The sequence below is a fragment of the Chelonia mydas genome, chromosome 8 (genome assembly GCF_015237465.2).
Source record: "Chelonia mydas isolate rCheMyd1 chromosome 8, rCheMyd1.pri.v2, whole genome shotgun sequence".
NCBI lineage: Eukaryota > Metazoa > Chordata > Testudines > Cheloniidae > Chelonia > Chelonia mydas.
Genome location: NC_057854.1, coordinates 76,242,552 through 76,266,654, shown reverse-complemented (window position 1 = coordinate 76,266,654; position 24,103 = coordinate 76,242,552). Strand labels below are relative to the sequence as shown.

At 41.6% G+C, this 24,103-nt stretch overlaps 1 protein-coding gene and 1 long non-coding RNA gene across 2 annotated transcripts in view; one reads left to right on the top strand and one right to left on the bottom strand.

Moving 5' to 3' along the window:
* Positions 1-14,540: 14,540 nt before the first annotated feature.
* The window catches only part of LOC122461385, an 11,661-nt gene continuing 2,098 nt past the window's right edge, over positions 14,541-24,103 (bottom strand). The window contains exon 3 of the long non-coding RNA XR_006283231.1: positions 14,541-16,965. This is a non-coding gene — a long non-coding RNA (uncharacterized LOC122461385). The remainder of the gene's footprint in view (positions 16,966-24,103) is intronic.
* The window catches only part of LMO4 (LIM domain only 4), a 16,079-nt gene continuing 12,276 nt past the window's right edge, over positions 20,301-24,103 (top strand). The window contains exons 1-2 of the mRNA XM_007068748.4: positions 20,301-21,180; positions 23,622-23,860. Coding sequence (XP_007068810.1) covers positions 23,625-23,860 — 236 coding nt within the window. The 5' untranslated portion in view covers positions 20,301-21,180; positions 23,622-23,624. The remainder of the gene's footprint in view (positions 21,181-23,621; positions 23,861-24,103) is intronic.

Genomic DNA, 24,103 nt, shown 5'->3' with positions numbered 1-24,103 from the left:
CGGCTTTGGTATGCAGAAGATGATATCAGACAGTGGTGTCATTGTGACGTATTTAAAGACACTCTTAGTTTTTGCTGTGTATTTCTGGTACACACAGGGGTGAACTGAAAAGACACAGAGCCAGCCTTAGCATTTTTGACTGGGTTTTCCTACCAGTCTCTTCCCCAAAACATACCTGATTCCTGTCCCCTAGGAGAAAACTATATTACAAAAGGCTGGCCTAAGGATTTTAATAGGATGGTTCTTTGATGTACATCCAAGGTCGGTTAGACCATGAGAGAAAGGATCTTTAGGTGTTCCCCACGCACAGCTACATCCTCAGGGGGTGCAAATTGGTACAATGCCATTAACTTCAATGTAGCCATGTCGATTTACACCAGCTGATGGGCTCTTGCCAAAGTGGAGGTCAGCTACTTGTTTGGTTTCAAGACTATTTTACAAGGCAAAAGGGGCTAGAAAATCACTTTTAAAAATGAAAGCTGAGATTCTCCTTTCTATTTCAGGTTTCAGAGTAGCAGCCGTGTTAGTCTGTATCTGCAAAAAGAAAAGGAGTACTTGTGGCACCTTAGAGACTAACAAATTTATTTGAGCATAAGCTTTCTTGTCTACAGCTCACTTCATCGGATGCATGCAGTGTATTTTCCACTGCGTGCATCTGATGAAGTGAGCTGTAGCTCACGAAAGCTTATGCTCAAATAAATTTGTTAGTCTCTAAGGTGCCACAAGTACTCCTTTCCATTTCAGTGTCTCCAAATTCCATGCTTCTAATCTTCATGAACCTGAAAGTCTGATGCCTAGCCCACTGATTTCACAAGAGCTCTGAATAGCAGAAGTAGTATGCATTGTATACTGTCTAATATGGAGTAAGGCTAATTTAGCTGTTGGGAAGTTATGCTGTATGTAAGAGCATTCTGTGAGCGACCTGGATTGCAATTTCACTCCTTAATATTTGCAAATTGTGAAGTAACATTGACATGACACAGGCCACTATTGGTTTCAATTGAACTTTGACGAATATGAATGACATGCGCCAAAAATATGAAGAAATCTATCAGAGAAAAAAATAAAATACAAGAGAAATAGTGTTACAAAGATTTTAAAACTGCAACCCGAAAAAACAAAAAAATGCAAAGTTATGGTTGGCTCTGTCTTGAATTAAATCTGTTGCTGGTTACTGCAGCTTTTATAACCCTCTGCTAAAGGCCTTAGCACAGCAAGTTGGGATGTAGAGGTGGCTAGATGCGTATTCCCAATGCATTTTAAGTGAGTTTTTAATGGCTGTAAGGTGTCAGATGGAGCCAAAAATCCTGTATCTTCTACCGCTCCCCTCAAAAAGATCCAGGGATCGTTGTAGCAGAGCAAACTTCCCTATAGTGTCCCTCAACCATGATCTGGAGTGGTGTCCACTAAGAGGGATAGACTCAGTGAAGTCTCCCTGCTGATTCAGACTCTGGCATCCTTGCTGGCCATCACAGATTACCACTTCATTTCACAAAAGTCACCATAAGGAGGTTGCTTTTAATTACTGCTGACCTGGCTGGATACTAACCTGTTACCTAGAGGTGAAAGGCTCCATATATCTTCCCAGTGATCCCTCAGAGCCGTCTAATCTTCAGCACTTACATACTTTACATTGTAAAGGCAAGAGTTTGTCTAATTTCTTGGCATCTGCAAATGCTGAGTATAAAAGGCTAAATGGCAAAGACTCCAGTTTTCCAGTTCTGCAAATAACGAAAGAAAGTTAGTCTGATTATATTATGCAGTGGTTCCTGACCGACTCACTGTCTACTAGTGTGGGGTATCTCTGCCTAGCCCAGTGGTCCCCAAACCTAGGGTGGCATGGAGGAATGTTCAGGGAGGCATAGAGGGGCCTGGGCCAGTCCCCAAAGGAGGGGCAGGGAGGGAGTGCCACCCAGCCACAGCCCCAGCTCCCAGACTCAGACCCCTGCCCATCCTTGGCCTCCAGTCCCAGCTCCGCTCCTGTCCCCATCCCTGGCCCCCAGCCCCAGACTTGCCCCCAGCTGCAGCCCCAGTCCTGACCCCCTTACCCATGGTCCATGCCCCTCCCCCAGATGCAGCCCCCCTTCCAGCCCTAGTTCCCAGAGGGTCATGGACAAGGGTAAGGGGGGGGGAAGCAACCGTGAAAAGTTTGGGGACCACCAGCCTAGCCCATTTGCAGGTGCTCTTCTAAAACTATCCCTGTGCCATTGACAATATGTATAAATGCCACCCAAGCTGCAAACCCTAGTCATAGTCAGATAAGAAAATAATCTTTTAAGCAACTTCTTCCTTGAAACTCTTTTTTGCTGATGGTAGCTCTCCCTTGCCTTTTGTTCAACCTTCAGAACTCTGTACCATTCCATATTTACAGATTGGTTCCACTCTCATATGTTCACCTGTTCTCTATCCTTGTTGGCACCTTCAGCTCTGTGCCAAGATTTCTGTTCTTTGGCATCCCCACAAGCTTTGTTCTTTTCTATATTCCTTAACTTCACTTTTATCTTAGTTACCACTTTTACGCTGATACATGACTAGAAAGAGTTTTGGACACCTTAAATAAATCCTCCCTGTTCACTTTCTCTCTCTGCCTGTCTTGATAAGTTAAACTTGTGTTTTCATCTCAGCTTCCTTTAAGATCAATCTCTCCTTTCTTTTTCTCCATACTCTGCTCAGACTTTCCATTTGCCTTGGCAACATCCTTGAATTGATCTGAACCTCCCAGCCTTGTAAATATTCCTATTGAGATAGTCAGGTTGGTCACTTCTCCATCCCTTCCCACAGTTTTGCCACTGTTCATGCAACAGCCTTCTTCATTACAGATCCAACAGTTTGGAACAAACTTCCCTTTTGTCTGTGCTTCATCACTTCTAGCTCTCATTTCAAATCTCAGCTGAAAAAGAAATACATTCTCCCCCATGCATGTGGTTCTAATTTTCTCTTTTTCTGTGCTGCTGTGCATTATTTAACCCTCCAATTGTTTTATTTACAGTGACCCTACAAAGTTTTTTAATATACACATTTGTGCATCGTCTTTCATAAAAACTGTATGTAGCGCCCCCTCTCCACCCGGTTACTTTCTTTAATGCCAGTCTGCTTACAGGTTTTGATGGACAGGTCTGGGTTCTTCCGGATCCCGCCACCCACTCCGTGGGGTGTATCTTCTTTATTTTTTCCTATGAATTTATTTGGCATTGCCTCCACCCCACTTGCTCCTTCCTAGAAGGGTCACCAGGGCAGCTTGGGAGGAAAATTCTAACCACAGAGTAATCCCCACTTACTTGCCAGATAGTTGGAGACTTCCAAGAAAAAACACAAACACAAACACAATAATTATATTAAACAGGAGACAAATATAACATAACAGGGTAAAACACTATTTTTAGGTTCACTGGTGCCCACACTGCTAATACCTGTGACTTTCCCCAGTCACGTGACTTGATGTAACAAACGTAAGACTAGTGTGCCGTTGGGGCCCTTGATGGCCTATGACCACAAAATTCTTCTCTGCAGTGGTTTAGCAGTGTGGCTGACTGGGTTCAGTACAGTCCAAAGGACTCACAAGTGGGAGAAGGTGGTAAATCCCTCCACAGGTTTAATATGCAGCAGGTTATAAAATCCCCAAACCCTTACTCCCTGGCTTGAGGACACAGTTCAGGGAGTAGGGGCTCCCCAAAACAAATTCCCTAACTAACTAAAAGATGGTGCACTCACAAACTCCATGAATGATCCTCAGGTTCAGAGATGACTCTGGACTCCTCAGGGACCCTCTTCAAGCAGGAATCAGGCTGCTTCGGTCCCACGATTTCCGCTCACCACAAAGGGGTGCAGGGCTCAAGGTGCAGATTACACAACTGTACTAAAATCCAAACTGTAGTCTCCTAGCCCATCGTCCAGACACACACACAGCAGGCAGCAGCTCTGAACTAGCAGACAGAGCAGAGCTGACCATGTGGTGACTGCTCTCACCTAGAGAGCTAACTCAGCCTGGCTGGGGAAGTTTCCCAGCAAAATTCTACCAACTGGGAATCATCAGTGGAGGGGGAAAAGCCCAGCTGAGGGATCTTGCTTTCAGGTCTCTAGAGGGCCAGTTCTCAGGGGGAACCCTGCATGCAGGCCTGGGACTCACCAGCTCCCCACACAGCCAGTCTTGCCCTTGCCCTTGCCGGCTCCAGACTAACTCAAAAATGGTTTCTCCCATTTCCTGAACTCCCTGGGAGGGAAATCTCACTCCCTATTGGTTGCCGGGCAGACTCTGAGTTTGCCTTGGCTCCCCCTCCTTACCAGGGACAGTGTGCCTCTCCCTGAGCTGCCAGCAGACAGAGCCCCAGGAATCTAGGTAATGTCGTTGGGGTTACATGTACTTCCATTAACTTAGAATTTCGTTGGATTTTGAGTTTGCCAGTTGGATCACAGTTTAAACTTTCACATTAAAAAAAATTACTTGAGCAGGTATATTACTGACCTCTAATGAAAAAAGCCACATCAGTGAGATATCTCCTTTTGTATATATGTCTGTGCTAGGTGGCCAGGGCTGACTGAAAAGTGATGCCTTGGAGAATGTGGTGGTAAGGTACAAACAGGCAGGACACTTGTGAACAAAAATGGCTTTTCTTCAAGTAAATGTTATGGTTTCCTAACTCTTGGAATATATATTTTAACTGCCCCTCAGGTTTCGTCAGAGCGTTGCCTACTTCCAAAGGGTCCCAACGGAAGTGAACTCCAGGCAATTACTCAGGTCCGTTGTAAGCAACTGAACCTTTACACCAACTTTAAGGCTTCTTTACACTGCCAGAACAGTGTAAACAGTCCTTAGTCCAAATGCAAATCAGGCCCTGTAGCTTCTGCTTCCTGATAGCTATTGGCCATGACCCTTTCAGTTAATTTCAGCTGTGCTTGCCACTGCCCAATGTCAGCAACCATCAGGGAAGGTATATTTGGTTTGCAAGCTCTGAAACTCCTGTTGAAGTCTCTTATTGTATTGCAGTAACACCCGGGAGCCCCAGCCCATGGATGAGGACCCCATTGTGCTAGGCACTGTACAAAATCTAAACACAAAAAGGTCCCTGCCCCAAAGAGATTCCAGTCTAAATAATGGGTGAGAAAAAGAAAGTAAGTCAATGGGTGTTGCCACATGTATATGAGGTAGAAATGGTTTTCTTTCTGCTCTGGGGTAATATGTAGAAACCAGAATGTAGAGGAGAGCTGAAGATGACAGAAGAAAAGAGAAATAAAGTCCCATTCACATTTCACACATACGGTGTAACCAGAGAAGATAAATTACAATTAAAAATGTTACCATTAAAGAGAAACAGTCTCAGGAAGGAAGGGGTAGAGTGGGGGAGGGGCCTGGACTACAGCGGGGTTTGAGCATCCCCCAGGATTTTAGTAAGTCGGCATCTGAGGTGTTGTAGAGCCACTGAAGTCAATTCTATGCTACTTGAAGACTTCCTGTTAAAGGGAATCCTCAACTGACTGTTTAGGACAGCTGCTTTGCCTTGCTGAGGCAGTGTAAGGAAGCTGCAGATGGGGCTAAGAGTCTGGCCCAATATTTCTGTATCAGTATTGGCCACCCAGTAACGGTATTATTAAATGCCTTCCAGATGGTGGGTAGTAAGATTTTTCTGGGGGAGAGGGTGGGTTGTAACACACACAATATATATATTTTAAAAATAGCATTACAACTGTAATTATAGTTAGTGTTGACATGTAGCACACATATTGCAGACCCCTATTTTCTGTGCTATTTATTTTATTTAAAAAAAACAACACAACAATCACTTTTTGAGTTGAAAATTCTTGTGCTTTGTCTGAGCCCAGAGGGAAATGTCTTGGGGGAAGTTTGAAGAAAATTCTTTCCACAGTTTTTAGTTATTCGAATGTAACCATGGAGGTTTGGATTCAGATTTTTGTTGCACTTGTATAACTCAAAAATAGCTTTGCTTAAAACTTCTAAATTAACCCTGCTTAACTTTTCAACTTGTCACCTATGCTAATATATGGCTTCTAAAATTTTAAAACTAATAGTATAACATATTCAAATAATGATACTTCAGATGTTCAAATGCATCTTGGGAGAATAAATTATAGGAGTCACAGTAAGTAGTTACTGAAGGAAGAATGGCTGCATGCTTTAAAGAATGTGTTCTTACTGGTCTGAAATTGGCCTGATCTTTTCCAGTTTTAAAAGCTAAACAGGTCTGGGTCTGGTTAATATGTAGATTTGTAGGTTACACCATCTGGAATTAGCTGATGTTCAAGGCTTGTTCCTTCTTTATTATAGTAATAGGCCATCTTAGGCAGCTACACTCTAAAAGTCATTCTACTTTGTTTCTCACATGGTCCTGATCAACATAATATCTAACTGCTTCCCAGATATTTATGGACTTTGTGAAACTGAAGTACAAAGACGTGAAATGACTTGCTCAAAATCAAGGTCGTTTTTTTTTAAATTTCTCTTGTTCCATCCCCCTTTCACTTGCACATTTTTTCTCTCTGTGTCTTCTCCCTCCTTTCTTAAAATATTCTTTAATTCTCTACCCCAGTCTTCCCTGCCCACTTAATATTTCTCTGTCTTCAAACCTGCTCCTCAAACTTTTTTCCTCCACTTACTCTTCTCCATCAATGGAGCACCAGAAGGGGCAATGATGGAAAAAATTCTTCTAGGCAGCAGCTCTTTACCTTTGCTTTCTCCCTGAATGGATAGGAGAAGGACAAGGCAGACCTTCTCTTGTTCACAATCGCCCTTAGTGTGGGATAATCTATTTATGTGCTTACAGTAGATGACCACAGATGAGAACTCTGTCCCAGGGGTCACCATGTGACTTGCAGTGGTCACTTCAGGGACTACTTCTCTTGAGACACTATATAGGCAAGATGTGACCTGTCACCAAATCAGCTGCCATCTGAATTATCTGAGCATATTCATGTATGAGATAGAAGAAAAAGGGTGCAGGGATATATTTATTTTTCTTTCTTGCTTATTGTGGGGCTAGGAGGGTCAAAGGATTTTCTTTCACCTGCCCCATAACCTCTGCTGTGCAGGGCCTGAGAATCATAGAATCATAGGACTGGAAGGGACCTCGAGAGAGACATGAACTCAAGGCAGGACAAAGTATTATCTAGGCCCTTACTGACAGGTGTGTGACTAACCCGCTCTTAAAAATCTCAAATGATGGAGATTCCACAACCTCCCTAGGCAATTTATTCCGGTGCTTAACCACCCTGGCAGTTAAGAAGTTTTTCCTAATAATGTCTAACCTAAACCTTCCTTACTGCAATTTAAACCCATTGCTTTTTGTCCTATCCTCGGAGGTTAAGAAGAACAATTTTTCACCCTCCTCCTTGTAACAACCTTTTATGTACTTGAAAACTGATGTCATATCCCCTCTCAGTCTTCTCATCTCAAGACTAAACAAACCCAGTTTTTTCAATCTTAGGTCATGTTTTCTCGACCTTTAATCATTTTTGTTGCTCTTCTTTGGACTTTCTCCAATTTGTCCACATATTTCCTGAAATGTGGCACCCAGAACTGGACACAATACTCTAGTTGAGGCCTAATTAGTGCAGAGTAGAGCAGAAAAATTACTTCTTGTGTCTTGCTTACAACACTCCTGCTAATATATCCCAGAATGATGTTTGCTTTTTTGCAACAGTGTTACACTGTTGACTCATATTTAGCTTGTGATCCTATGACCCTCAGATCCCTTTCCACAGTACTCCATCCTAGGCAGTCATTTTCCATTTTGTTCCTTCCTAAGTGGAGTACTTTGCATTTCTCCTTACTGAATTTCATCCTATTTACTTCAGACCATTTAACTAATTTATCCAGATCATTTTGAATTTTAATCCCATCCTCAAAAAGTACTTGAAACCCCTCCCAGCTTTGTATCATCCTCAAACTTTATAAGTGTACTCTCTATACCATTATCTAAATCATTGATGAAGATATTGAACAGAACCGGACCCAGAACTGATCCCTGTGGGACCCCACTTGATGTGCCATTCTAGCTTGACTGTGGGCTACTGATAACTACTCTTTGGAACAGTTCTCCAACCAGTTATGCAACCGGCTTATAGTAGCTCCACCATCTAGGTTGTATTTCCCTGGTTTGTTTATGAGAAGGTCATGCGAGACAGTATCAAAAGCCTTACTAAAGTCAAGATATAACACATCTACCACTGCTGTACTATCCACAAGGCTTGTTACCCTGTCAAGGAAATCTGTTAGGTTGGTTTGACATGATTTGTTCTTGTTCACATGGATTTGTCTGTTACTAATTGCCATTAGTGGAGGCATCATAAGGAGAAAGCCTCAGCAATTAAGTGATGTCAATGGTCCCTGCTGTACTAGACTGCCCCCTCAACATGGCTTCATGCGGCTGTCACCTGTGGCTGAGGTTCTGGGCCAGCTAGGTGATAGTGCGTCAGCTGCCCTAACCCATACAGCAGAGCAGCAGGAGGTGGGGAGGTGGCCATCTTCTAAGACAGTAGCAACTGTCCTGCTGCCAATGAGCAGAGGGGGCAAGTAGTGAAGGAAATGTGTGAAGACTGAAGAGGAAGAGTAGTGCCACTGAATGTGCCCCTTTGCCCTTGGTATTGGGCCTGGGCCCCTGAGTGAAAATAGCTCCAGACAATGCTGTCTTTGGTTCAGTCTCTGTACTTGGTGGGAGTGACTGTGAAAGTGAGGAGGCACGTCCATTGCAGTCCATTTTATGCCTGGGGCAGCATAAAAGACAAAATCAATGCTGATGAGAAGGAAGCCAGGAAGACTCTGAGAGCCCAGCCACATGGCCAAATGCAGCTGTCCTCCAACATAAGCCAGACACTGTCAATGTGTGGGGAGACATCCAGGAATTTTCTTTCTTATTTAATGATACAAAAAAAAATTAGGGATGTTCTATGTTTTAACTGTAATGGAAAAACTGAATCTCTAATTCTCAGTTTGAAAGGAAAACACTGTTCTATGACAGTGCTATACTAAAGGTGGGTTGTGTGGCTATGTTTGGCTGTTCCCTTTTCTCCTAGGGATTCTATAGCTTCTTTCATTCTTCACTTCTCTCATATTACAGAAAGAAGGTAATTTTTCCCAGCCATTTACTAAAACTCATTAAAGACCGAAAAGAACAAACAATGCTACTCCTCAGAGACTACCATTCAAAGTCACTCTACAATTCTCTGTTCTAATGCTTGAGACAAATTAATTATTCCTTAGTGAAAAGTGTATAATTCCTATTCTTCATTTTTGGGGTGGGGGTGGGGAATAATAATAGGAAGTTTATATCTGAGTGGAAAGCTGTCTGTGCTGAAGGGAAATGAGAAAAAATGTGTGCTCTGAGAGAAGTAAAAGCAATTATTCTAATAATAATTCTAGGGATATTAATGTTTTTTAAAGTAGATTGCTTTCAAATAAACACTGAAATTGAAGCAATAGGAGAGGCTGGTTTATTTATTAATCACTTCAAAAGTGCATTCTTCTAAATGAACAACTGCATGATCAACTTCACTGGCACATATTAAATTTAGTTAAAAACAACTTGCAAATGTCTAAAAACTTTTGTAACCAGAGACTAATTTGTTTAACACGTTGAAAATGTTCTGTGGATGTGAAGAACTTCATATTAAACTTCAAAGTAAAATGCTCAAGAGATTACACCATCTTAAAGACAGCACATTGGAAAGGCCTTCATACATTAAACAAAGGATTTTTAATTCTCCTTTTGAATACTTTTGAATTTTGAATACTTGTCAGTCTTTGAGCCATGTCCCTTCACGCGCAGGACTGTAAACTGTCAGCTGAGGTGTGATGTCCAAGTCTGAGGTCTGGACCACAATTTGAAAGGGTCTAGTTTTTCTCTTTCATCTCTATTAATTAATCCTGTCTCTGTTTGCTCAGCGTACATTGCTGTTGACATCACCTTTTCCATAAGCTTTAAAGAGTCCCCTGAGAGATCTACTGCAGAACAAAAACTGGACAGAGACTACATTTGGAAACCATTTTATTTCTCAATTACCAACCAAAACGTATGGAAAAGATTTACACCCTGATTTTCACAATAATTATACTTTGAAAGGTTGGAAATGAATGGCTTGATCCTTGGAATCATTAGTTACCATACCAGATGTAATTGGTGTAAACTAATGAGTTTACTGGATGGCTGACCCATAATTACAGATTAAAGTAAAACCTCCAGCCAATCAGCAACCAGTTTACTTATTAAAGTACAGTATACTATTAAAAACCAATATGTTTCTAAGTAAGCAGCTTTGTGATTAGCTGAAGCCCGTAACACAAGCCTGTTTAAGGCTATTAAATGCACCTTTTAAATAATGGTACATTGAGAAACTGTCACTCTCCTACTCCAGTGTCCATCAGACAAACTTAAAGAAACCACATCATTAATCATCCAGTGTAATAAAAATCAGCTGTTTTGGGCCTGATCCAGTACAGTGTATCCACAGCCCCTCCACGTCAAACAAGCTCTGAAAGGCTGGGGATCTTAGCTGTAAGGCAGGATAATTCATACAGGGGAGAATTTGGCCTTCTGTGAGACCAGTGTATGGACTGAAAGTTACTCATTATGGTTTGATTAGCTCTGGGTGTGAAGTGAGAAGGGACAATGGTAAGAGCCCAGCCTACGGACAAAAGTAGGTTTAATATTTCCTTGCATTGAGGACAGCTCTAACGTTTGGTAATGGAGGCAAGTGTTACAGTGTTGTCAATCCAAGTGCTCAAAAATCAGGAGACCAGACCCAGAATATTATGAGATTGGCTTAAAAATTATGAGTTTTTAAAAAATCATAACTGTGGGTGTCTTTTAATTTGCCTTTTGGTTTTGAGCCTTTAGGGTTAACTTTTATAAGCTTTTTTTCAGCAACCATCAGGGCTAGAAATGTCCATTAAAAAAAAAAAAAAAAGCAAGCCAAGATTCTCATTCAGTCTTGTCTTCAGGGCATGGGGGTTTAAGAAAAGCATCAACTATTGCAAAACTTGTGATAAAATCATGATAGTTGACAATACTTAACTTCTTTCCATCCCTGTCATACCTGTGAATCCCAAGGGTCATGGAGGGTGACGGGGCTCAGTGGAGTCAGATACTGTCCCTAGGAAGAGTCTAGCAATGGAATGTCTAATCTGGCATTCTGCCATTATTTACATGGAGTAGTAAGTACCTTCTGCAGCCCAGCAGTCCAGGTAACCTCAAGGTTTCCATTGACCTCATAGCTCCAGAGGCTCATTTTGCGTGGGTTACAGGTTTCCCCCTCTTTGAAATGAATATCTTGCATTCACATCGGGACTTACTTCTGATAAATGCTGATAAATCTGTTTCAGTAGGTGGCCATTCTTCTTTGACAAAGTTCATTGACAGGAGTACTGTAAGATTGGTAAATTAAAGAGGAGGAGAGTGGTGGTATTTCTTTTTTAAGCCAGCAACTGAAGAGTTAATTAGTTCATACATTGCTTGCACATGTTTAAAGATGAGTTCATGTGTTTGCTGAGCTCCTATTTGTTGAAAGAGTCTGGGGTCAAGTAAAGGTAAAAGTTGTTTTCTGAGCTCTGCCCTTGGAAGTTAATTCAGAGCTGTGCTGAGTGCTGTTAGGGAGAGCAGGTCCTGGGAGCAGTGAATTGCTGGTTTGATATCAAGATCCTTGGAATCTCCTTTGAGTTTAAAAGATAAGGAGTTTGTTAAGGAAATCCTAGCAAGCGCTTCATGATAGGTATTGTCCCATGTGATATTGCTTTGAAAAAAAAAGGCATTGCCACATTCAGGTCATTAAGGTATCCGATTGGTGCTTAGGTGCTTTATAGTATTAAATAAAGAAAAAATACATTTTAAGGCCTCAGTGGTACAATCAGATCTGCTAGTGAGGATCTCTAGACCCATATACAGCTTCATTGACTTTAATGGGACTCCATGGGGGCATAAGGTGCCATCAATGCAGGTCACATTGCAGACTCTGGGCCATTCAGTCTAAAACTATGGGCCAGGTTGGAACTTCCACAGCAGAGGAATAGAGAGCCCAGGAATGTTAACCTTTCATAGTTTCCTAACAACTTTCCCTTTAGAAGAGGAGAGTTTTTCAAGAATCATGAAAAAGACAGAGGTGGTGATCTCTAAACCCTGTAGATCCTGTGAATTCACAGGGGAAATTATCACCAACCCCATCAAGGATTTCCCACTCCCCCAGCTCCACAATTGTTTTAGGAGCAATATTGCAATTGGCTGATCTTCCCACACTCGTGTAATATCCCTCTCTTCAAAGAGAGCTAGGAGCAGAGTAAGCATTATTGCTGGAAGGAGAAGCATTAATTCCTGCAAGGATACCTGTAGGAAACAATTCTATGGATAGTGACAGCTCCCCAATCCTTGTGGAATAGGGGGAGAGAGGGAAAGAAGAGGAATGGGTTTCTCGAAGGCCACAGAAAGGGAACATGCAGGCCCTATTTCTTCTATTCCATATATTCCACCTACTGGAAACATTGTGTTTAATCATTTTCATAGAAATATAGTGTATTTTTAAGCTGTACTTAATGAATAAACTTTTCTGAGTGGATGAGCCACACAATAAATCTGTTCCTTAAGCCAAGCAGAATGCACATATTCAGTAATGGTAAGATGAGCAACTGTCACTTTACTGCACCAACATACATCAGGCAAAATGTTTCCATCTTTCAGTCATTTAGTAAAATAGAAATAAAGTACCAGAATGGTGTCACAGGATTCATGGCACCTGCTTTAAAAATAATCTTTTGGCGTGGTCTTCACGGTTACTTTCAAAAAATGCCTTACCGTGGCTGTAGCATTTATCTAGCAGCAGGAAACCATTATCCAATGACAACATTTTATTCCATTAACATTAGATCTTAATTGTAAGATTGTTTATAAGACAGTTAGAAGCTACAGAATTATAATAAAATGGTAGCGTTGTTGTTATGAAGTGTTCAGTCAAGTTCTCAAGAGCAATTTAGGGAAAAGAGGGAGGTTGTTTTTTTTAAATAAACTTAATGCAATATTTTATATGCAGTAAAGATTCATATATACTAGACATGTAATAAATGCAATTGGAGAAATAACTATTAAGGAGTTAACTTTAAATAAGTTGTAAACCATCTCTGTGATGTATGATACATCTAAAAATTGAATAGAGAGCTTAAGAACTTGTGTAATTTCTCCAGAAAGCAATGTTGCGATAAATAAAATAGAGAAATCATAATAATGAAAACATATTTGTCTAATAGAATCCACCATAAGAAAAAAGTGAACAGGGTAAATGTTGCAAACTTGAGATATGATGAACGTAGCCACAGAATGAAAGAATTGTTGGTCATTATTATCTTATTTCCAGTTAAGGGAACTTAAAGTAACAGTTGTGTTATAACTACTTGGATATGATGTATAATTTCTGTAAAAGACAAGTAACCAGGCTGCTCAATCTCTTTATTTTTGTAACCCTCTCTCTGTTCCCATGATGTGCTGCCCCTTATCTTAAAACACAACTTTCAGTTGAGCTGGAAAGCATACTTTGTACATTTTAGCTTACACTGAGTTCCAGACTTTGTCTGACTGCTTAGGAATAAGGCCTAGAATCACAGTCTCATCATAAATGATCATCAGCAGGACATCGGAAGCATTCAAACATATTAGCTGAAGATGCTTATTCACAGTAATATTATAACATACAACAAAATCCATTGGAACCTTGGGTCTTGGACTCCCTTTGAAGCCCTATTCTTTGGAGGGGTGGAGTCAGAATAGATCGAGTTAAGTATTCCTCCATATGTTTAAGATAGCTCAAAAAGGCCATCAGTAAATGTCCTATATACTGATAAGTAAGAAATCCATCATGGACTTCCTCCTTCTATAAATTACAGTGTCTTCTAGAAGTTATCAGAACTTCACCACAGTGTCATTCTTGACTGGGTTCATAACCGGCAGATATTCTAATAATAGTCTAAGATGTATTATTGGATAGAACTGGTAAGAAGGAATTTCAGTGCTGCCTCAATGGTATTTATTTAGATAGACACCATCAAAAAGTAATAACTATGAGTGAATTTTCCTTTGAGTACAATTTCTATTTTTTTTTAAATATTTGAAACTTACTTGGAAGAAATATGTATAAATGCAAGAGTTATTTTTATTTTTCCTATGTAACAAATTATTTCCAGGATAGTGTTGTTTAATAACTTCCTTCTGGGCATATTTTCTGAAATCATACTAGACTACATTGCGAAACAACAGAAATAAAAATCCAAAGTATCCTTAGGATGTATTCCAACATTTGGAGTGTGGGTGTGGGAACCTGGCTTTTGACTAATGAGATTTTTAAAATGGCTACAAAAAATGTTGTCATCTTGGAGTAGAGAACATTTAATATATTTTCAGTGATTTCTTACGGGGGAGGCAGAGAGAATCAACAAACTTGCTTGCTCTCCTGGAATGTTTTGAAGCTGGAAAGAAGAGCTAGTGATTTATCAAAAACAATTGTATTATAAAACATGATTTATTTTCAGAAGTATAAATGATGGCATTATAAATGTACCCCTGCATTTAGCAAACACATTTCAGTCAATTAAATTAGCCACTCTTATTTTTTAAAAAAAAATCTCTTATCTGGTTATTCTTTTAATTCTGTAAATGCAACGTACTTCATAGGCAGAGTCTGTCTATCTTTCAGGTATTTAGACAGCCCTGAATTATGCTGTTCATCCTTCTAATATAGCCATTTATTATAATGGTGGTCTGGTGAATAGCGTTAATGTTTTCACCAGTTTTCTTTGAGAGTCTTTAGGTAAAACAACATTGTTTTTCTTCAAAGGTAAATTAAGTATACATTTATAATTAAAATTATTGTATAATAAAGTTCTTCTTCTTAAAGATGACATTTGAGTGATAGGCATGTCCTCTAACCAGTTTTATATTTATGAAAAAAAATTGCTATTACAATGAGCAATCACAAAAATTAACTGTAAACCCACTTTTATAATTATATAAATTACCTAACCTAACTTGTAAAGAAGTGTCTTGTTTTATTACAATCCAATAAAATGCCTCATTTTTGGTCCATTTTAAGTTTTCAGTTGTAAGATGATGTGGTATAGTTAACTTATAATTAAATATGTGTATTCTGGTAGCTTCAAAGGGCCTATAATTTTAAATATAATATAATTTCAAACTCAGATTATATCTACTTAGTCAGACTCTATTAACAGAACTCTCCACTTGTACTGGAGGAGGTGATGGCATAGCAATTCTTTAAGTAGTCTTGTGTGCATTTCTATTTAGTTAGGCCCAGATCCTCAAAGAAATTTAGGGGCCCAACTCACATTGATTTGTGTTGCCTGATTCATAAGGAGTATTTACTTTTACATACTGTGCAGTAGCTTGAAAGGGTTCTGCCTCTGAATCAGGCACAGTAGTAAAGTTGTCAGTAGAATGAGGAGCACATGAGAAACAATCTATTATGTATTCTTTGATTAGTAATGTTATAAACTTTATTAGCAAAACAAAAAAGATCACACACACTGTAATATAGCAAAGGAGACAGAGCCAATACAAAATGGACAGCACTTACATACTCACATTATCCCTTTCAGGGAACCCCTGGCATACCTGAGACCATCTGAGTGTGGTCATCAGATTAGTGTGTTCCACTGCCCTTAAGCTGGGTAATATCTTTTACAAGGGGTTACACTAACACCTGCCATACCTTGTGCACATTCAATGATGTTTTCAACTTTTTCTTTCCTTGTACCACACCTTCATAATATTGGGGTCCCCATCTTTGACAGGTCAATTAATCACTTACATTATACTCATTAACATTTACATTGGTTAGTTGCCACCTGCAGTTAGTACATGTAAGTTTCAGTTAAGCTCAACATCCTTTTAAACTTTCCCTAAGATTCCAAGGGAATGCTTTTTCGGTACCTCACTTCACCTTTTCTCACCATGTACCACTTTTGTTTACTGTAATACTTACCTTGTGACTTAAGGTCAAACTAACTGGTTAAAAATAACTAACTTAGTAACTACCCACATCATTACTGCCATTTTATATCCAGGTCTTATCTATGCTAAATGAATTGTCATACAGGCCTGAGGCCCATAGGCCCTTGACTTACAACCTTATAATACCTATTTATTAATTTATAAATGGCTCTTACACATATGGCTGGCTACCACTTCAATATATTTGAGGATCTGGGCTTAGTGCAAGTAACTACAAATAATTTTATTCCTGGCAATGTCATTTTAAAGGCATATGCTTTATCGAATTAGCTGGCTTTACCTCTTCTTAAAGTGACTCCATTATATATATATATATATTTGTGCAATTTGTATTACTTGACTTTTGTACTAAGCTGTGGATCCAATGATGGTGATATGAGAGCCATATCTTGTAAACTCTTACCTATATGAATAGTTCTCACTGACTGATTTCAATGGGATTCTCTACTCTTGTGGGTAATGTTACTCGTGTGACTAAGGATTTGAAGAACAAAGTGACATATTGTCACTAACAAAGTGACATAGTATGTCTATTCTAAAAATAGCTCAACTTGCTATTTAGAGCAGATAGCATCGGCTAGTGGTTAGAGGAAGGTGCTGGAAGTCGTATGGATTTTCTTTTCAGCTCTGTTGGACTCTTTTCTGGTCTTTTGCTCTCTCTCCCATCAGTAGAAATTGGACAGTAATACCAGCCCTACCAGGCTTACTTCAGTAAGGTTTTAAAATTCTTTGAGATCCTGGAATATAGGGGGCTATATTAATGAAAAGTAGTAGTATTTAAAAATAGCAAATGGCAGTTTATTTTCACAGCAACCTCCAGAGTCATGCGATTGAAGAGTTTGCTTTAAGGGCTGGGTTGCTTGTCCAAAAGATATAGATTGGAAGAGACAGAGAATAGCAGGGGTGCAACAAGGAGGATCTCTCCATGAAGTGGCCACCTCAATAGTTCAGGAACCTAGGGGAAAAGAAATAAGACAGCTGAACCTCCACAGGTTTCTGCATCGGTTAAAGACCGAAGAGACACTCATTCCATGGAATGGAGAGGAACTCTACTCCCTGGATTCTGCACTCCCTGGACACTATCTCATGGGCATGGAAGTAATTTCAACCTTAGTTGAACCCCTCTCAGCCATTCAGGTAGCAGCTTTCATCCAAGCCACTTTAGGAGTCTCTCCCTGACTCTTAAAATGCCATGTTATCAGCAGCCAGATTTTTCTTTTATGTTGTGTATATTATTTATTCAGCCACAATTAAGAGTTTTCCAGGGAGAATCATGCCAGATGGATTGAAACCTTATGGACTCAACTCGCCTGAAGTCGGTGGTCACATTTATGCCCACTATTAAACTACCAGTTACACAGAACTATATTAACTTACCATAGAAACACCTCAGCTAATAATAAGAGTATGCTGAACTGACTAATTACATTGTGACACACAATGAAAAACATAGCAATGAAGGTGACAGCTCAGCAACAGCAGATGCTGCACAAAAGAAAAATTAGAATATTATTATTCTGCAAAATGCTCTTAGTTAAGGTGCTTTTTAATTAATCACAATTGGTGAAAATATTATAGAAAATGCAGAGTTGAATATATCGTGACAGGTGTTTAGGAAGCATCTTTAAAACCCTAAATGGTCTAGGACTTAGCTGCTTGGGAGAGAGTCTCTCACTTTATAAAATACCATTATGTTGAAGACTGGTAAACTCATCAGGGTCAATAACAGAGCTTTCTTCGTTCAAACAAACAAAAACACCTTTCCCTATGTGAAACTCTTATGGGTCCTCCAGAGTCTGAATTTGGTGTAATCCTCAGGACCTGACAGATTTAGATAATTAAGATTTTGATTTATTTTAGCTTTGGTTCTGTTTGGACTGCTGTTAGTCAGTCAGAGCATAGGCAAATGGCAATTGTTGATATCTGTAACGTACCTTGTCACTTTAAGTTTTAAATTGTACCAGAACCTAAATGACAAATATTTAGGTGGAGAGAATGTATTTGTATATTTGTGGAGATGATATCTAGGTGATAAATTGCATGGACATGATAAAGAAATGGATCCCTCATTTTTAACCATATCCCTTGTCCACTTCTGATGAAGGTTCCTATCCTTCAATGAGCTCCCAGTCAACTGTTGTATGTATGCTGGGGAAATGCATAGTGAAAGATTGGCTGTTTCCCTACATTTAAATCGTATCTCTGATTTTTAATATAATATTTAACGGCTATGTCATCAAAAATATAACTTTATATCTATGTCATCCACAACTGTTTTCCTGTAGATGTTTTTTTTACCTAAACATTTTTCTAAATTCTAACTTCTTTTTGGTCCAATTAAGGACAAGATGCAGAAATAAAGGACACCTATAGGTGGCGCTGTGGTTAAAGTACACCTGGATTTTGATTACAGTGACAACGTTTACTTTTTGCTCTTTCAAGGAGATAATGCAGTTTTCATATTAGTGCAAATACACCATCTGCAAATAAATGTCCCCAACTAAAATCTTCTCACCAACATATGTGAATATATCACTTCTAAATTAGTTTTACAGAAACAGCTCTAGGATTTTGTATTGCCCTGGGCACTGTTAGTCACATACTGTGGCATCACTACACGTTTTACTGCCCAAAGCAACCAACTGCTCCACCTGGTGAGGTAGGCCTTGGACACTTATGACTAAATGTTCATTTCATTCTGGGATATTTTTAAAAGGTACGTTACATATTGTCACTAATTGTGCCTTATTAAAAACCTGTTTTTAACTCTGACCAGCATAAATCTGATGTTCTAATTTTAATTATTGTTGTTTACATTAAATGCTAAACAAGTAATTTGAGATTATAAACTTTTTATGCTAAATAAATGAATCCTATATATCTGATTATTTATCTCACTCTTTTAGCTGTGTTTTGCTCTGTAAAGCATATTGCCATACACTGTGTGAGACTATACTAGATAAAAGAAAAGGAGTACTTGTGGCACCTTAGAGACTAACAAATTTATTTGAGCATAAGCTTTCGTGAGCTACAGCTCACTTGCATCCGATGAAGTGAGCTGTAGCTCACGAAAGCTTATGCTCAAATAAATTTGCTAGTCTCTATGGTGCCACAAGTACTTCTTTTCTTTTCTTTTCTTTTCTCTAGTATAGTCTGAAACCTATACTAGATAAGAGACTAAACCTGCAAAAAGTTACCCCTAGACTCTCATTACTTGCAGGGATTACTGTTTGCAAGAATAGAACCCCCAAAGTTGTGTTGTATTTTATGTCAGTGGTTTTCAACCTTTTTCATTCGTGGACCCCTAAAAAAAATTGAATGGAGGTGTGGACCCCATTGGAAATCTTAGACATAGTGTGCAGACCCCTCCTTGAAAACCACTGTTCTATTTAAAGCTTCTTTCAGTACTAATTTTTACTTGGAGTCCTTACCCCCCCCCCCCCATATATGCCTGTGTTGTGTGCTATGTGCTGGGGACTTGAGAACTGTGCAATTAATATTTAATTTTTCCACTCTGTGTATAACTACTGAATATTAGTTCCTTTAATTGGCTTTCATACTGTTTGGGTTTCTTCTTTAGAGCACCACTAGTACCTTTCAAGTGGCACACTGTGCAGTTAACTGCCAGCTAAGTGTAGAACATATTCCCCCTTTAAACCTTTATGAAGTATTAATAATACTGTCTTATATAGGGGCATTCATTTTTAAGTAGACCTTCCCATTGATTTCAGTAGGGAGTACTTAAAAATCAGTGGCTTGATATGGTCAATTCCACTGGCAGAATTAGAGAGCCACTTTACTCGCAACTCCCCTCCCCGTCTTTTCCTTATCAAAGGGTCACATTCTGGCCTTAGATACACGCCTTTCACGGGGAGCTGTGTGTGAATAGAATATGATCCCAAGTGCCCGCTCTAATTTCTGAACAAAAATATCCGGAGAAACTAGATTAGGACTTGATCCTGCAGCTCTTGATGCCAAAGGAAGCAGGATTGTCTCTTTTGTGATTATGTGGACCCTCGCCCCCTCTGCTTCGCTTAAACGCGAAGAGTAATATTACGTACCCATGTAGAGTGCTTAGGTAGAAGAGCTCTAAATATAACCCCCCTGCAAGAGGAAAGCCCAACAGTTGGCGTGTGTGCATTTGTTGTACAGACGATCAAAGGGCTGATAAAGGGCAGGTAGGAGACACTTAAAGAGGACCCACTACAACCTGTTCCCGGGGGGGGGGGGGTCTCTATGCGATCAAAAATGATTCTCTCAAATAAGTTCCTGAAGGGCCGCTGGGGGGAGGAAGGGGCAGTAATAGTATGAGCCTCCCCCAGAGCGGGCAGCACAGTCAGTGAGGGTAGGGGACGCTCAATCCCCCCCCCCGTGACGCTGATCAGCAGCACCAAGCACAGCCTCTCCTCGCTCCCTAGCCAGGCTGCTGCTTCCCACCTGACTCCCTCCTTCCTCTCCCTGCCCCTTCCCCCCCCGTCGCCTTCGCCCATTCCTTTGTCTCGGCGGGGATTGGCAGGTTTTATTATTCCGCCTGAACAAGCGGGGGGCGGATTGGCTGCGCGCGGCTGACGGTGGGAGCAGAGCCGGGATGTAGTTGGGATTTTGCTCTGTCAGTAACACATGTGGATGGGCGGCGGAAAGAGACGCGCACGGAGAGGGGGCCTCCCTGCGAGTCCTGCCAGCGCCGCCGCCGCGGAACCCTAGCGGTAGCCCCAGCGGCTCCTCGCCCCGGCCGCTCTCCTGCTGCCCGCGCCCGGGGCTCCGAGGCGTTTCGCCGCGCGGCGGGCGGTTGGTTGGCTCTCTGCTGCAGGAGGCTCCGGACCCGGCCGAGGAGGGTGGAGGTTGAGGGCGGGGGGAGCGATACAAAGTGAAGCCACATTGCCAAACTTACCCAGCGATTGCGGCGGCGGCGCCCTGTGCCGACAGCCCAGCGGCCGGGACTGAGCGCCGCGGCTCCCCTCCAGGGAAGCGGGGGCTGGAGGAAGGGCTCTGCCGCACGTCTCTCGTCTGTATTTTGCCAGCCGGGCTGCCACTGACGGGGGTGGGGAGCTCTGCCGGCGGACGCGAGCATTGTGTTTGGTTCTTTGCAAGAAAACCTCTCCCTGACACACCACCCTGTAAACCAGAGCGGCGCTGCTCCCCGACCTCTTGCAATATAGAGGGGAAACAGGTAAGGGGGTTCTTTTTTTGCATGCGCTCTGTCTTCTTTGCGGTCGTCCCCCCCCCCCCCCCCAGGAATCGTCTCGGATTTCGAGTAAACTCAATCGGTCGCCTGAAGGAGGGTGCCTGTAAACTCTGGGGGAGCCGAGCAGCAGCGGGGCCGGACGCACTGTAGCTGTCCCTGCTTACAAAAGGCTCCTTTGCTGCTGCTCTGGGCTGCTTTTCCCTCTTCCCGGCTGTTAAAGGAAAAGGGCTTTGCCTGGCTCAGTGGTGAACTGAGGGGAAGAGGAGGGTGTGAGGACCCGCCACCCGCTCTCTTTGTAGTAAACACTATTTTGAAACAGTGGCAGGAAAGATCAAAGTGAGCTCCCTAATTCTCTCCTTTCCAATTCCCTGCCTGCCCTTTCTCCGCGCCCCCCCCCCCCCAGTCTTTTGTTTCAATCTAGGAGAAATCCGGTGAATCACCTAATTAAAACCAAGACATGAATTAAGCATCCATTTTTTTTTAAACTACAAATTGCCAGCTCTGCGCTTGTCCCTCCCTTGGTCTCCATTAAAAAACACCAGAGACATTGTTAAAAGGGGGCTTATTTTGCCTCTAGCAGCCAGCTCTGCTTTCTATTTCACTGACTCTATCCCAGGACCTAAATTGCTTGGCTATGTAATTACTAGAGTAAGCCTATTTAAGTTAAAAGCTTCTCTCTTCCCTCCACCCCCCCCATGAAACTTGATGAGGGCCCGTCCTTAGTTATCAGGGGAGTCACTTTCTGCTCAGTCCTCTTGATTCATCTCTTTTAGATTTAATCAGCATTAAGGTATTGCTTGTTCTTAAGAGCTTTAGCTTAATGGGGTTACTGGATGCCTTTCTCAGTGTAACGTTTCCTTTTTTAAAATATAGTATATATTTACCGTTCAGCAAGACTGGGGAAAGGCAGCTTGGAGGCTTGGGTTTTTAAAGAGATCTGAAGTTATTTAAACCTTTTTTAAACGTTTTAAAGTCTCAAAGCAGGAAATGCAGCTTCGTTTAGGTTATGGATAGAAACTTAACAAAAGGCAATTCCTTGAGCAAATGCATCAGAAATCAATTTACATAAAGGTATATGATGCATTCAGATAAATGCAATGCTAATGGCTTTTAGAGTGGTTCTCTTTTCAAAGTCTCAGGGTTTTTGTTACAGCTTAATTGGTGCAGTTCTTCTGGTTTATTGTGCGGTCACTGGACAGAAGTTCAGGAACTCTTTCTGGGGAAATGTGTGCTTAAAATCGGCCTATTTAAGGAATGTAAATTCTGGCTCCCCTATAGCCAAGCTGGGCCAGTGGGCAGGAAAAGTTCGCCCTCCCTCCTTTGGAGGTATCAGTCTGAATGGCTTTAGCAGATAGCCAGATGCCTCGCTATGAGCACATACGGTTTACAAAGGACAAAGACAAAACATGCTGCTTAATTGGCAGTAAATAACTTGATCTGTTTATACTATAAATGACTAGTGGAACACTAGGAGCTTATTGGACTCTGGATTGGAGGCAACAAATTAATCGGTTTAGAATAAGCTTTATGAATTGATTCCTATATTATCTCCCAGTTGTCCCGCTTGTAAAAAGCATTTATTAGAAAGTGGTGGGGGAGAAGCACTTCAGCAGTTTTGGAGGCAGCCATGCTCCAGCCTGAGTGTGGTGCACTTGAATGTTCTGGTCTATTGTATTATCAGTAAACTTTTTTTTCCCTTTGGCGTAACAAAGGTTTAGCATTTAAATTGCTGATCAAGGGCAGATTAGCGAGACAAAAGTGGAGAGTGTTTGTATAGGAGTTCTAAAGTTCAATTATCCTTTATTCAGTCCAGTGTCCTAAAAACCCCCAAGAAAACACTCCACTGATTTTCTAAATAAAAACGAGATCTGGGACGATCATAGAGCCTGCCTTACAATGGCTTGGAAAGCCGCTCTTGGAGATTTGAAAAACCAGTTTCACAACTTTTCACACTGCCCATATCTCGCCTTTTAGCACAAAACTCTGAACTGTTCCTAACTTGTGAACTGCAGCTACATTTCCCAGAGCTCTGCCTGCGCAGGGAACATGGCTTCAGCAGGGCTGCGGGCCAATTTGCTGTTCGCTTCCACTCTCCCGTTTTCATGTCAGTCGTGCCGGACCCCTGGGACTCCAGGTGGGGTACGAAGTTCGGTACATGTTGCCCAGTGTGCACGTGCATTTGGGGTGTACCAGAACCTCACTTTAAGAGGGCGACAGCAATAAAAGTGAGGCCACCGGTGACAAGTTGGGAGGGAAGCAGGCTCGTGGAGCCAGAACAAAGCCCCAGACAAGTAACAGTGTCCTTTTGCACTGTCCCCCCTCTGTTGCCCCCCTCTCCCCTCACCGCACCGGGAAGGGCATGGACAGGATTCATGGCCTGGAGTTAACCACCTCTCCCTCCCCCCTCTTCTCTTCTTGTTACACAGACCATGGTGAACCCGGGCAGCAGCTCGCAACCTCCCCCGGTCACCGCTGGCTCCCTCTCGTGGAAAAGATGCGCAGGCTGCGGGGGGAAGATCGCGGATCGCTTCTTGCTCTACGCCATGGATAGCTACTGGCACAGCCGATGCCTGAAGTGCTCCTGCTGCCAGGCTCAGCTGGGGGACATCGGCACCTCCTGTTACACCAAGAGCGGTATGATCCTGTGCAGAAACGACTACATCAGGTGAGAGAGAGGAGGCTGCACAGCAAGGGGCGGGGAGCAACTCTGTACCTGCTCGCAGGATAGCAGAGGAGAGGTCAGGCCAGTTCCTACTCCACTGCAATCAGAGACGCAGATTGGTCAGTCCTTGACTTCAGGGGGAAGGAGGGTAAGATTTCCCTTAAGACCGAAGAGAATAATTGTGGCTCTTTCTCCAGCCACAGTTTGGGCTGCCCAGCAAAGAGAAGAGATTGGAGGCCCTGTAAC